This window comes from Euprymna scolopes, chromosome 8, assembly GCF_053919585.1.
Source record: "Euprymna scolopes isolate OS-2025 chromosome 8, ASM5391958v1, whole genome shotgun sequence".
Classification (NCBI taxonomy): Eukaryota; Metazoa; Mollusca; class Cephalopoda; order Sepiida; family Sepiolidae; genus Euprymna; species Euprymna scolopes.
The window spans coordinates 117,459,005-117,474,170 of record NC_136489.1 but is presented as its reverse complement, the minus strand read 5'-3'; the positions used below and the strand labels follow the sequence as shown (position 1 = coordinate 117,474,170).

The 15,166-nt window shown below is 34.1% G+C and overlaps 1 protein-coding gene across 6 annotated transcripts in view; it reads left to right on the top strand.

Moving 5' to 3' along the window:
- The window catches only part of LOC145283728 (uncharacterized), a 252,063-nt gene that overhangs the window by 155,707 nt on the left and 81,190 nt on the right, over positions 1-15,166 (top strand). For 4 of the 6 annotated variants that reach the window (XM_080132782.1, XM_080132781.1, XM_080132780.1 and 1 more), the window contains 2 exons: positions 8,477-8,527; positions 11,893-11,978. In XM_080132782.1, coding sequence (XP_079988908.1) covers positions 8,477-8,527; positions 11,893-11,978 — 137 coding nt within the window. The remainder of the gene's footprint in view (positions 1-8,476; positions 8,528-11,892; positions 11,979-15,166) is intronic. The other 2 variants (XM_080132784.1, XM_080132783.1) reach the window with 1 other exon arrangement.

The window sequence follows — 15,166 nt, the reverse complement described above, 5'->3', positions numbered from 1 at the left end:
AGGATGTTTTAATTTATTTAAGTAAGAACCAAACTGACAGGTGCACACCCGGAAGTCGTCGAGCATTACAACGACGTCAATGACCAGGTTTGTTTGTTATAAGCAAAGTAAAAAAAAGAAAGCAACGTTTTAATTAAGCGGGGGGGGGTAATCAAAACATCGAAAAAAAAAAAACTAACGTAAGACAAACGAACGATGAAAACAGAAAAACAAACACGTGAAAAATGGCTTAAATAAGCCTGTTTCGATATTAAAATTTAAAAATCGGTGGGTACCCGGGTGTTTTTGGGTGTGTGGTCTGTAACACTAAAGAGAGGCAACATCAGACCTGTAGGGTTGATGTGACGTTTATTTTGGTTAAAAGTAATTTTTTGTTCCCGGACGATAATCGGGTTGAAGGAATAAAAATTATTATTAATTTTTATTTGTGAATAAATTCTGAGCTAAGTCTGTTGTTGAAATGGCGGAGGCAAGAGTGCCTTTGTAGCTAAAAGTTGAATCACATTCTAGACATCAAAAGCGAAAAAGAATGCATAAAATATGTTAGCCAAAATACACAGGCGTTTGATCTCCAAAGGCCGGAATCATAGTGGGACAGTAGCCGGAGGGGTGGGGATTTCACACCCGCAATTGGCAAAACTATGAGCCAAAAAGTTGACCTGGGAATTTGACAAGTTGAAAAGTCGGGTTGTTTTTGATCTAAGAGAAACACACGCAGTGACTCGGCATTATGTTTAGAACAAAGAAGAGGAAAAAAAATGAATTGTCCGAAATTTCAAAACAATAAGATAACGTATCGAGAATTGTCGTTTGGTGAATCAGGTCGAACGAAAAAAGGGAATTTATGAAATATTTTTGCTCGGATGGGAAAATGTGTTGCCGATAAGTTCAAAGCGACAAATGCATTCTTGGTCTTTTGACGTAAACAAAATGTCTGATATAATAAAATGGCCGACAACCAGAACTTAATTCAAAGATAAACTAAAATCCCTTTGAATTATCAAAGCAAAAGGTGAGATCAATAGATAATTTTAAAACAAATAAAATCGCGTGATTTGCTTTAATTCAAAGGAAAAATAATTTTCCTGTATATGAAAAATTCCATTAGTAAGCCAGGGAGGAGTTAATTAATACGACGTGTAAGTTGGGCGTTAATTAAGGGAGGAGTCAATCCAATTTTGGAAATGGACCAATGAAAAAGGGCCCTGTCGAAGTATAATCAACCAATGAGAAAAGGCCCCGTCGAATTATAATCAAGCAATTTGATTGGTCGATGACGAACATGGGTGTCGTCATCATTCCATAATTGTATTATAAAAGAAATGAAAAATTAGAGATTAAGTCAGTAAGAACAGAGAAGTGAAGAGTAGTAAGAGTCAGAAGAAGAGAGATAAGTCTCGGCAGAATCACCTCTCTCTCTCTCTCCCCCTCGCTTGTTGCCTGATAACTCAACGCTTATAACATGTAGATTACTTAATGAGAATTACACAAAGTCCGCAATACCGACCAGGTATTTCAACAACAGAAGCTCAGTTGTAAAACTAACTGCTTGCTTGAATTAATTGTCAACTCTATGTATATGCTGTAAATACTTCTTTTATGAATTTCCGAAATATATATTATATTAACTGACCTCCGGAGTTTTGTTGCTGATGTGCGTTGATCCGTATATATGTACATTCTTTATTTGCCATTTGTGACACCGTATCCGTCAACGAACACCCAGGATAACTAGACGATCCACGGAGAACAGGCCTTGAGGACCAAGCATCCGAGAAGAATCCCCAACGCCTTAACGAAGAACTCACTGGGTGACGCGACGTACTAACGGTTGGCAGACCTGGTTGCCCAGTCGACATATCATAACTGTACCGCGATCAAGGGGTCAAGGACGTGTAAGGCACACGTCTAAAGGTCACAGGTCAGGAGTGGATAAGCGAAGTAAAAAAAAAAAAAAAAAAAACAGAAAAATGGCTTAAATAACACTGGTTCAATATTTAAATTTAAAAAATCGAAAAAGAAAAAAAAAAGACATCTCACACCACGATTCGAACCCGGAACGTTTAGATAATGAATCAACGCGCTAATCAACTGACCTAACACGATGTACATGAAATTTGTTCAGTTTTTCAACTATTTAAAGTAAATCAGGTCATGACGTCATCTGGCGCATGCGTAGAACCGCTCGTTATCACAAGACCGTTTTTGTTGATGAGATTTATATATACTGCATTTTATCCGTACAATAAATTGTCTCTTGAGAGGTTCGGTTTTTGATATGTGAAGGAATCTTTGCATTACAGCTTTTAAATTGAAACAATTCTTCATAAAGAGAGTTCTCTCCCTTTTAGAAAGTGGAGATATATTATTATTATTATTATTATTATTATTATAATTATTAATAATTTTATTTATTAAATATTTAAATATTTTTTTAATTCAAATATTTATTACAAATTTTTTTATGGGCGCAAAAGTTATCCATAAACACATGTTTCTGGTTATCACCTGGCGTCAGCATGGCTAAACTTTTAAACAAGGATCAGACTCGTAACTGCCCAATCTGCAACCTAACGTTTTTCTAGCAAGCTACGACACCCCGTCAAATTTTATGCACGATCTATTATTTATTTATATATTTTATATACATATATATGCTAGCAAAAGTACCCGTCGTTGACTGGGTTTAAAAACAGCCTACAGAAAATGAACTCTGATTTATATTATTTATTAGGTTATGAAAAGGAAGGGTTGTAAAGAGATAGCTTCGAATTTGGGGGTATCAAAACCAAAGCAAAATATGATGAAAGTAAAAATAAAGTAGATAAACCCCATAATTTATTATACCAACGTGTTCACACTGAAACACTTATCACAATAGTCTGTGGATCTATATACAAAAAACCTTGTTAAACTTTGTGACATATTTCCATTCTATGGAGGTCATGCGCGAACGAACACCCCATCATTTTATTATACCATATTTCCTCAAACTGAAACATAATTATCAAAGTATACTTACGCAGATAGATATGAAAAGTCTTTATTAAAATTTATGGAGGCCAGACCCCACAATTTTATTATACCATCCCTATTTAAGTGAAAACATACTTATCAAAGTATTCTTATGTACATCTATATCAAAAACATGTGTAAACGTTTTTTTAAATTTTTATTTCCATACTTTGTGGACCAGGCGCGAACGCAGACCCCACAATTTTAATGAACCACCGTTCTGCCAGATCAAACATACCCATTCCTGTGTCTCGATACATCTTCTACCATTATGTAATCAGTTTTTTAAAATAGTCAACCATATAGGAGTCTATTAGGGACCACACACACACACAGATATTCAGCTTTATATATATATATATTATATATATATATATATATATATATATATATATAATGTATTTTTTGTAACTTTATTAGTTATAATTGATATTTTCAATTGTAAATTACTTAGGACTTTTACCTGGTCCTGGCTGATGAAACAAGAACATCCTACCCTCGTGGATTGTATAAAGGGTTCCATTCGAAATTCTGTGCAGATTCCCAATTTCAACAGAAAGATTCCCGAATTCTATAAGACACACTTGAAGAAGGTCAGGGGTTAGATTGGCCGAAATGTGCAAATAACACTCAAGCTATGAATGTATACACATACATACATATATACATACATACAAGCTATGAATGCATACACATACATACATATATACATACATACAAGCTATGAATGCATACACATACATACATATATACATACATACAAGCTATGAATGCATACATACATACATATATATATATATATATATATACACACACATACAAGCTATGAATGCATACACACACACATATATATATATATATATACATACATACATACATACATACATATACACACATATATAGAGAGAGAGAAAGAGAAAGAAATAGAGTAATCTGTAGTAACAAGAGGAGATCTATGACAGAAAATTGACATCCTATTTACAGATTTTAGCTGTTAACTCAAGAAGCCCCTGAATGACAATTCAATTTCACTATCATTTATTTTAATACTTTCCTCGTGCCATAACAGAAATAATATGCCTTCCAAAATCTGTCTCCTTTGTATGAAATCGGAAACAAAACAATCAGCATTTTAATTAGTTTGGGTGTGAAGTTTCTTTGCAACAATAGCCAAACTGAATGCGGTGAGTTGAAAGCTATGTATAGGGTTTGCATAATAAATGAGGTTCTTTTTCTGTTTGTTATGATGCTTTTTTTTCTAGGCGGCGAAAGGGGGGGGTCGTCGTTTTGTTTTTATTGGAAAACTTTCAAAGAAAACCATCTGAATTTTCTACCAGAGCACGTCTGAATAAACCTTTTTTTTTCTTTTAAAGATTTGATTTAGTTTTGTTTATTTTACCACATATTCTTCTTTTGCATTATTTAATGCACCCCCCCCCCGCCTAGTAAAACAAAAAATAAATAAAAAATAAAGAAATATCAGTGCCGGATTCACCATTTTCCTTAAAGGAGCCCTATCATTCTATCTCGACCAAAAGATTTTTTACACTACATATGGAGCAATTTTATATCTGAATGTGTTCTATTTCCCAATTATATAATTGATAGTCTATGGTAATTTACCACAAAGCAGACGATTATGGCAGTGACTTAGTGGCATAGAGACTTAATTATAGTGATCTATGGCTATTGGGTCCCAAAATACTTTAGATAGATTCATGTCTATGTGGTGCAATTTTTAGCATCATTTTGAATACTTTACAAATTAAGCCAACCATAAATCGCGAGTTGAGATTTGCAGAAAAATTCATAAGAAGTTGAAGATGATGATGATGAACAGTTGTACGGTTTGAGGAAAGCTTCATCGTTAATTTTTTTATGGAAATCGCTCCAGAAAAGGCATGAAGCCACTTGATGTAAGGAGCTAAAAACATACTACTTCAAGGTCCAAAACTTGCCAACGATAAATATTAGATGAAATAGATTCTGGTCTAAAAAACAGCAATTCTTACCTCTTTGTCAGAAACATCACTCCTGGAATGTGAGAACTAAAGGATAAAATAAGGGAAGCGAGAGTTACATCACTATCGAAAATAAACTTAACAACTTTCTACTCTTTTTTATTCATCAACAGATATTGACATGTTTTTCTTAAGTAAGGCTCTTCATCAAGCTCAACTTGGCACCATAATTGTTCTTTATCTTTAAGAATAAAATTTCAATTTCTGCATATTTTTTAACCATTTTCTGTCTAAGCACAAAACCCTATTGACCAGAGAGGGTACCATCTTCCTATCCCCAAAATATTTTTACATCGGAGTTTGGATTCTGTGGTGCAATTTTAAATTAAAAGGTTAAAATTATTTCCGTTTCATGATATACAGTAGTATGCCACAAGGCAAACGGTCATGACAGTTATTATTATTAGTAAATAGATTTTCTTGGTAGAATTTTAAATTAATAGTGAATGATATCAAGAGTCCTGTGGTATGTAACAACGTTAAAGTCGACCAATTCCATAATCACAGCGGATTATCTAAAAAGGTAGATCATCACCTAAATAGCAAATTGGCATTGTGTTGTTAACAGAAACAGATGCAGTCTTTTTGACATGGCGTAGGTAGCTCAATGGGTAATTTGTTTTAGTGGGTAGTTAAAGTTGTTCGCTTTTATGATAATAGACTTAAGTCTGCAGTAGTGTGCAACCAAGCTGACGGTCATGGCAGTGACTCAGTTGTATAGCGACCTAATTGTAGTGGCCTCTGGTTATTGGTCCTAAAATGCTTCAGATGGATTCATTCATGAGTGGTGAAATTTTCAACTGGTGTCATGTGTTCATCATACGGAGGTTCCTCATGAATTGTCTGAAGGCAATCATAAATCGGTTGAGATGTGCAGACAAATCCATGAGGCACACAAACTAGGGAATTCCTTTCAAATTGTGTAAAGATGATGATAAACTCTTGTACGGTTTGAGAAAGGCATCATTTGCAAATCTATCAACTGATGCTGCAGAACTTTCTTTAAATGATGCCACAAGGTATTCTTCTTCATCAAAATCAATTGGACTTCATAGTGGGTCTTCATTTTCAATGATGCCTAAGTGGTTAACGACACAGAATGAAAACTTGAATGTATCGAGTTCGAGTCCTGTTCGTTCCACAGAAGCACTTTCATCAAACCCCCACTTGACCTTGTGTCTAACACCATGAAGAGAAAGTAAATAAAATAACTTCTCACTTTTCCTGACTGTTGCCATTTTCCTTTTGTCACCCATCAGAATCAGGTCATCATACACTGATATTCTCTATGTATTAAACAGCTGACCTCATAACTTTGTGTCATCAACGTCCATGTTGGACATATTTTGGAGCATTTCAGATGATTGGCGGCTGGCAATGTGACCATAGTGATTGAGACGTCATTATGCAACATACCATATATACTTGTGTATAAGTCGATGTGCATTTGAAGATCAAAAATTGTGTCATTTTAGGCATTACCTGTGTATAAGTCGACTGTAGATTCTAGTCAAGTAAAATGGTCCGTGTCATGGTTCTTTCTTGCACAGATAATTTTCTTTTTGGTGCATTTTTGTAAAACATTGTTTTACAAAAAATTGTTTCTCGCCACGAGTGATAATACCTGTATTTGCGCAAGTGTGGTCTAATCGATTTTCATATATAGACCCAATCAGCGGCACATTACAGGCAACGAATGCAAATGTTGTTAATTAGACATTCTGATCAATGACGTGCTATAGATTCCAGGCGCAATTACTGTTTTTAGACATAATTTATGTCACGTACCATAATGTAAACGCATACATTAAGTGCCATTAAATTGTTGTCATTAAATTGTTGTCATTAAATTGTTAAAACTTGTTGAACTTAGGGGAGAACAGCATATCGTAAACACTACATGTCCTAACTTACTAAAAAAACGTCATATCATCACCGAATACATCATATCAAACTTAGGCCTATAGCCACGTCTAGAGAGTGAACATTGCGAAAGCTATTCCAATTATTATCAAGCCTCCCATTGAAAAACCATGCATGCATACTACCGTCTGAGCTCCAATCTCTGGTCCCCCCTTGCCAATCTTTCACGATAAACACCCGTCTAGCTGAAACCACTGTCAAAAATTTTCCCCACTCCTTATCTGTGCCAAAATCAAAACGTAGATTCCAGGAACAAAGCTTCTTTTTTAGAAGTGCACGCCTGTGGAACTCTCTTCCGGTTGCCTGTTTCCCACCTGACTACAATCTGGATGTCTTCAAGTCCAATATAAAAAAAATTCCTGATGAACCGTCCCCTTCTGGGCCTTGATAAGTGGTGACTACCTTGTAAAAAAAAAAAAAAATCTTAGCAAACACACTGCAGTGGGGTTTTATACCGAGAGCACAAACAAAATGGAGTTTTCTATATTATTATCAAGGGTCAAGTCACATTTCCAAAAACATTACCTATGTATAAGTCGACCTAAAAAAAATAACCTTAAAAAACCCAGAAATTCGACTTATGCGCAAGTATATACAGTATTTTCTCTAGAGTGAGACCACTAATTCTCCATCTGATGCACTGAGGATTTTTTTTTTTCTGTCATTTCATTGTTGACCATGTTTTGCAGCCATGTACAGGTTTAACATGTGTTGTATGCTGCTATTCTCACATATGATGGGATTCTCGCATTTCTTTAAATTGGTGACAGCTGCCTGAATCCTCTTCAACGGGCGAAGAAAAGAAAAAAAAAACGGGTGAGTCAGCTGAGGGCGAAACCAGTCAGCTGACTCCCCCATACTTTTTTCTTTTCTTCTCTTCACCCCATTAACTTTATTTTAAACGTTGACTTTATTTTTAACGTTTTTAATCCTGAATTTAATTCTTCTCTTCGTGATTGCTTTTTATATATATACTAGCAGGGGTGCCCGGCGTTGCTCGGGTGTTTGGAGGTGTATGCTGTGCAAAAAAAAGCAAAAAAACAAAAAAAATGGTTAATTTTTTAAAATTTGACCCCTATTATGACCCCTTAAAATTTATAGTTTCGGGCTCAAATCACTTTATTAAGTTAGATCCAGGTTCAAGGAACCTATATCTAAAATATCAAGTGTCTAGACCCAAATTTGTCGGAGGAGTTTGGTAGAGTTCTTAAAGGTCAAATCGTTGAAATTTGACCCCTTAACAGCCAAATTTCTGGCTGACACCCGTCACATCGATTTTCCCAAATCTCAGTACCCGGTATTTCAAATTTCGAGTCTATAGACTAAAAATTGACAGAGTTATTGCGTAGGGAAATGTACACAGACAGACAGACACGTTCACTTATATATATATATATAAGTAAAGACATTGTAGGAAAAGACAGTTGGAACTACTACACAACTTGTCAGTTTTGTGGATGCCGTATTTTATCATAAAATTTATTTAAATTCTAAATGAAACGTTTTTAATTTTTCAGAAACAGTAAAAGGAAACGAAATGTTGACACCTCCACCTACTCTTCCTCCCCGTAAGTTGTTTTCTTGTCTTCCTGTGTGTGTAGTGTACGCATTTATATGTGTGTGTGTGTGTGTGTAATTATGGCTATTTCCTATTTCGCCAATATCATGGAAGTGTGTGTATATATATATATATATATATATATATATATATACTAGCAAAAGTACCCGTCGTTGACTGGGTTCAAAAATAGCCTACAGAAAATGGACTCTGATTTATTAAAGTATGATAGGTTATGAAAAGGAAGGGTTGTAAATTTGGGTTGAATTTGGGGGTATCAAAACCAAAGCAAAATATGTTGAAAGTAAAAATAAAATAGATAAACCCCATAATTTATTATACCATACCTGTTCACACTGAAACGCTTATCACAATATTCTGTAGATCTATATTAAAAAACCTTGTTAAACTTTGTGACATATTTCCATTCTATGGAGGTCAGGTGCGAACGAACACCTCATAATTTTATTATACCATATTTCTTATATATATATATATATATATATAATTATTTTTTTACTATAATAATTAAATACCTACAGACACTAGTGTTTCATCCTTTCGGGATTCTTCAGTGCAGGGTGTCACAATTACTACCAGTCGAACGATTCGAACCCCGCGACACGAGACATCTCTGGCTCGATTAGCGGAGGCCGTATCCATTCGGCTACCATTAATCGTGTGAAATAGCGTTGAATTTTAAACATTTTAATTTAAATGTTCATTACGTCAGACAGACAGTGATCAAATCGTTATACGACGATCTACGCATAAGAGCTAAATTGACCGACTTTTATTCAACAGAAAGTGCTCAACGATAAGAAACGTATTTCTTAAAGGGGCTGTCATAATTATTTTTTTACTATAATAATGAAATACCTACAGACACTAGTGTTTCATCCTTTCGGGATTCTTCAGTGCAGGGTGTCACAATTACTACCAGTCGAACGATTCGAACCCCGCGACACGAGACATCTCTGGCTCGATTAGCGGAGGCCGTATCCATTCGGCTACCATTAATCGTGTGAAATAGCGTTGAATTTTAAACATTTTAATTTAAATGTTCATTACGTCAGACAGACAGTGATCAAATCGTTATACGACGATCTACGCATAAGAGCTAAATTGACCGACTTTTATTCAACAGAAAGTGCTCAACGATAAGAAACGTATTTCTTAAAGGGGCTGTCATAATTATTTTTTTACTATAATAATTAAATACCTACAGACACTAGTGTTTCATCCTTTCGGGATTCTTCAGTGCAGGGTGTCACAGTTACTACCAGTCGAACGATTCGAACCCCGCGACACGAGACATCTCTGGCTCGATTAGCGGAGGCCGTATCCATTCGGCTACCATTAATCGTGTGAAATAGCGTTGAATTTTAAACATTTTAATTTAAATGTTCATTACGTCAGACAGACAGTGATCAAATCGTTATACGACGATCTACGCATAAGAGCTAAATTGACCGACTTTTATTCAACAGAAAGTGCTCAACGATAAGAAACGTATTTCTTAAAGGGGCTGTCATAATTATTTTTTTACTATAATAATGAAATACCTACAGACACTAGTGTTTCATCCTTTCGGGATTCTTCAGTGCAGGGTGTCACAATTACTACCAGTCGAACGATTCGAACCCCGCGACACGAGACATCTCTGGCTCGATTAGCGGAGGCCGTATCCATTCGGCTACCATTAATCGTGTGAAATAGCGTTGAATTTTAAACATTTTAATTTAAATGTTCATTACGTCAGACAGACAGTGATCAAATCGTTATACGACGATCTACGCATAAGAGCTAAATTGACCGACTTTTATTGAACAGAAAGTGCTCAACGATAAGAAACGTAATCAAAAGCCTCTTGGTAGAAATAACATTTTCTTTTCTTCCTGTGTTAATTCATTTTTTTTAACCTGCTTGTTAAAAAAAAATTTAATTCAAGAAAATAAAATGAAATGTTTTTAGCTAAAGAAACAGATTACTTAGTTTCTTCTTGTGTGTGTGTTTATTTTTTGTTTTTTGTAATAAAGACCTCTTTATCGTTTATTACAGCATTTTGTACCTATTTATGCACACATTCATACAACACACATACACATATATCTCTATCTTTACTTTTATATAAAAGTCACTTTGTGTGTGTGTGAGTTCCTTCCTCGTAGGTTCCGAAACGGCTGAGCCTGTCTTTTGCAAATTTCGCACAAAACTAATTTATATGTCTGGTAGTGTTCTTAGATATGTTTTGTACAGAAATTCATCAGATAAGTATCGAAAATCGGCAAAATCCCATCCTAAAAATTGCCTTATTCTCTTATAGATAAAAAGAATTTTTACATGAGAATATTATACATGACACCGGCCAAGTGAGATGATAAAATCTCAGCAAATCATTTCTTCTTCTTCAAAAAAAAAAAAAAAAAAGAACAGATTTATTACCATCTTCATATATATTATTTACATTTTTCTGACTACTTTTCTCATCTTAAGCATTCAACTACAGATTGAATGATCCTGCGTTCAAGCCCATGTGTACCTCACCATTTTATTTGAATTTTTTCTTATTAATGAGTTCAGTTTACGATAAAAGAAGTACCATTTAAAATCGCCGCAAATCATTTCTTCGTTTGCATATTTTAAAACTAAGCATTAATCGGAAGTAATTTTTCTAGGGCATACATCGTCAAGCCCAAATATCAGTCGACGTGATATTGTAAACAAACACAGACGGAATTTAATTAACAACATTATCATTATTAATTTTTTATTTATTTTTTTAGCGAATTAGTCTACTGTGTAAATTATTCCTTGTAATATATTGTATTTAATAGAGGATTGATTCAGTAATCATACATACGCAATCCACATAAATGAAAATATCATGTTTAAACGTATTCTATGACCGGGCAACGCAGGGCGTCCAGCTAGTATATTATAAGTGTTTTTAACATTATTGACTAAGTTAATAGGTACCAATAATAGTTATAAATGAATATAATAGCAATATAAATTCGTGTGACCTCCATTATAATTTATACAAGAAAAAGTTGATTAAAAACTAAGAATTTTGTTGTTTTCAATGCTGTAATATTTTTATTATATGTTTTTAACTTCATGAATTTCTGTTTTGTTGCATAAAAATGCTATCATGATATGGAATTTTAGTAAAAATGTAAGGCATAAAAATTGCTAGAAAATCGTCTGCATGTAAAAAAAAAATGCTTTCTTCAATCTATATAACATATATCTTTTTCAGATATATATTTTGAAAGTCAGTGTTGACAGTTGACAAAAATTTAGAGGGCGGTTTCTAAAAATTCCTTTTAAAAAAATTGCCGAAATAATTTTCTTTTCTTTTTATAATTTCAGGAAAAACTGAGCAGCCCAAACCTCCCGCGAGACGCAAAAAAGAAAAAAAGCCGCCATTACCAGAAAAAATTCATTTAGATCCAGATGTAGGTTTGCATTTTCAAGATTCTCTTTTATTTTAAGATTATTTCAATATTGAATTCTATTATAGAAATTAGAAATCCAAATAATGAAGTATTTTGGGGGGGGGGGTCAAAAATGAATTATTTATCTTAAACAATGAACAAGCTTTCGATTTTAACAAATCTTTATCAGATTCTGACATTTTTTTAATCATCTTTACAGTCAGAGATATAAAATTACTTGTGGATAGTAGTTCGTGGAAATGTTAATCACAGTTGATTTAAATGTCTTGTGTCACACATAGCTACGTGCTATGGAGTATAAGAAAAATTTGGCACATCGAAAACCGTTTCTTATTTGAATGATATTATCGAAATTAGAAAGACAAATAACAACGTTTTTTTGTTTGCTTATTTTTTTTGGGGGGGGGTGTATTGTTAAGGGGCGATAACTCCAATTTCTTCATGGTCAAATAACACGACAAATAAATAACAAACAAGATTATTTTTTTTTCGAACACAAAAAATACTTGAAAACCAAGTCAATATATAATTATAAAACCATTTATTGAAAAGTCTGCGTAAGAAATCTTAAAACAATTTTTAAATTAAAGCAACATTTGATTTCCCCCTCCCCCCCCCCAAAAAAAAACAACTTTTGAATTAAAGTACGATTGGATATTTTTCCAAACACTCTAATAATTTAAATGAAACATTTTTTAATTAAAGTAAAATTGTTACTGTAACAAAATATAGTTTAATTTTTTTTTTTTTTTTTTTTTTTTTGTGCCACCTGTTGAATGGGTCAATATATTAATAGTTTTAATTTTTAAATTAGCTAACAGGCTGCCCGGCATTGCCTGGTCGTAAAATACGCTTAAATATGATATTTTAATTAATGCAAATTTCGTATTTATTATTATATCATATTGGACCCATATATAGTAGTGATTTTAAGTTTTAAAAAAAACAGGACTCATGCACCACCACCGAGAATCGAAACAAAAACGTTTAGCTTACGGTTTAGTTTTTCCTTTGGTGTTAATGCCTGAGCTATGAAGACCTGTTTGCTGCAAGGCTAAAAATTAAAACGGGAACCAACAGCTATTACGTTATGCATGCATATTCGTAATGCCGTTGTTCGACCATCACCCGGCAAATTCCATTTTTTTTTTTTTAATTTTCAAACTTTTGCGCCGATTTTTCCCAGCTAAAACCCAAATATAAACTTTCACATGGGTTTGAATACCCTATATATTAAGTTTTGTGTCTGTAGACCAAAAACTGACAGAAGTTTGGTAGGCAAAAATTTTTAAACAAATATATGTATATATGCATACATTAATATATATAGAAACAGGTTTGTATTTACCATGACCCTTTTATACAAATATTATGCAAGTATAAATCATGTAGGATATCTGCATGAATATAATTACATGTAATTGTTAACTAAAGATGGTTATCCATAAGAAAACTGAAAAAGACCAATAGTCCCCTGTGAAAATTATTCTTTTTTATCTATAAGAGAGAAAAGCTATTTTTAAGATCGTATTTTGGTCAATTTCCGAAACTCGTCAGATGAATTTCTGTATAAAACATATCTAAGAACACTGTCAGGCATACAAATCAGCTTTGTGCGAAATTTACAAAAGATATGCTCAGCCGTTTCACAACTTATGAGGAAGGAACTAACATACACGCACATGCATACACAAAGTGACTTTTATATAATAGGAGAGATCTCTTGTGTGAATGTCTGCTTCTTAATCCTTTATTCATTTTGTTTTATTCTTTTTGTTTAACATGTCTCTTGTCTCTCTCCTATTATGAACACCTCAAAGCTAAACCTCGAAATGTAACCCTCCAAAGTGGTAGTTACCTAAGATGGTGACCCACTAACAGGGCACCATTATACACTTTTGCACGATTTCAGGATCCAAGAATCGTTATTATTACTACCGCTGTAGTGCCCAACTATTGAGCACAATGATATGGTTAAATACCAGCATGAATTGGTGCTGGTAGTTTGAGAGAGAATGTGCAAGAAGTGTAAGACAATGGAGATAGAAGGCAAAGTATGATGTGCCTTCAATAAGTTTCCAGACATTTTTGTACAGCCATTTAAAATTGTCGTAGACTTTTTAAAATTCAGTATGTTATTGCTATACATCTTATGAGATGACTGACCAATTTTTATGATTTCATATTCAATTGAACAGCTACAGCAAGAATTGGAATACACCCTACTAAAGCCTGATTGTCACAGCTGGTGAATTTCAAAAATGCAATCTGGACGTGAGGACACTTTAGAAGAATGATATGCAAGAAAATTCTGTTTTAAATTTGGAAATAATGACACAGAAACGTATGGAATGCTTCAGACTGTGTTTGGATCATCTTGCATGAATCGAGCCTCGGTTTTTGAATGGCATAATAGATTCAAGGAAGGCAGAGAGTCTATGAGGGTTAATGAGAGGTGTGGGAGGAGTAAGGAAGTCAGAACACCAGAGTTGATTGGCAAAATAAAGAATTTCATGGATAAGGACCGTCGTGTGTCTATAGAGACAATGAGTGCACAGTTTGATGTCAGTGTGGGAACTGTACACACAATTATTTGCGAAGAACTGAAGATAAAGATTTGTGTGAAGTTTGTTCCAAGTGTGCTCCATCTTTGTCACAGATTATTTGACCAAGATGGGCATCAAGATAGTTCCTCACCCTCTCTATAGTCCAGACCTTGCTCCTTGTAACTTTTGATTATTTCCTAAGCTCAAAGAAAACCTTAAAGGGAGTCGTTATGAGACAATTCAGATGAAATGGGTTGTGACGATGGTCATTGATATGCTCACACAAGAAAACTTCCATGAAGCCTTCCAGAAGTTGTTGGAACGGTACAAGTGCATTGCAGTCGGAGGAGATTACTTAGAGGGGGACTAGAGTTCCATGTGTGTACTATCAATAAAAGTGCCCATACGAAAATGTCTGAAAGCTTATTGAGGACATCTCACATGTCTAAATGGCGAAACAATTGAGCTTGTCGAGAAGATTTTGTGATATGATTAAAGCACAGGATGGAGCAGGTATTAATGTGATTGTTATGTGTGAATAAAATAAGTCGTCATTAATCTTCACTATCTCCTTCCTTGGCATTTATTTTTTCTAAACTTTTAGTATAACAGAGTACATATAGCGGCTTTATACAAATACCA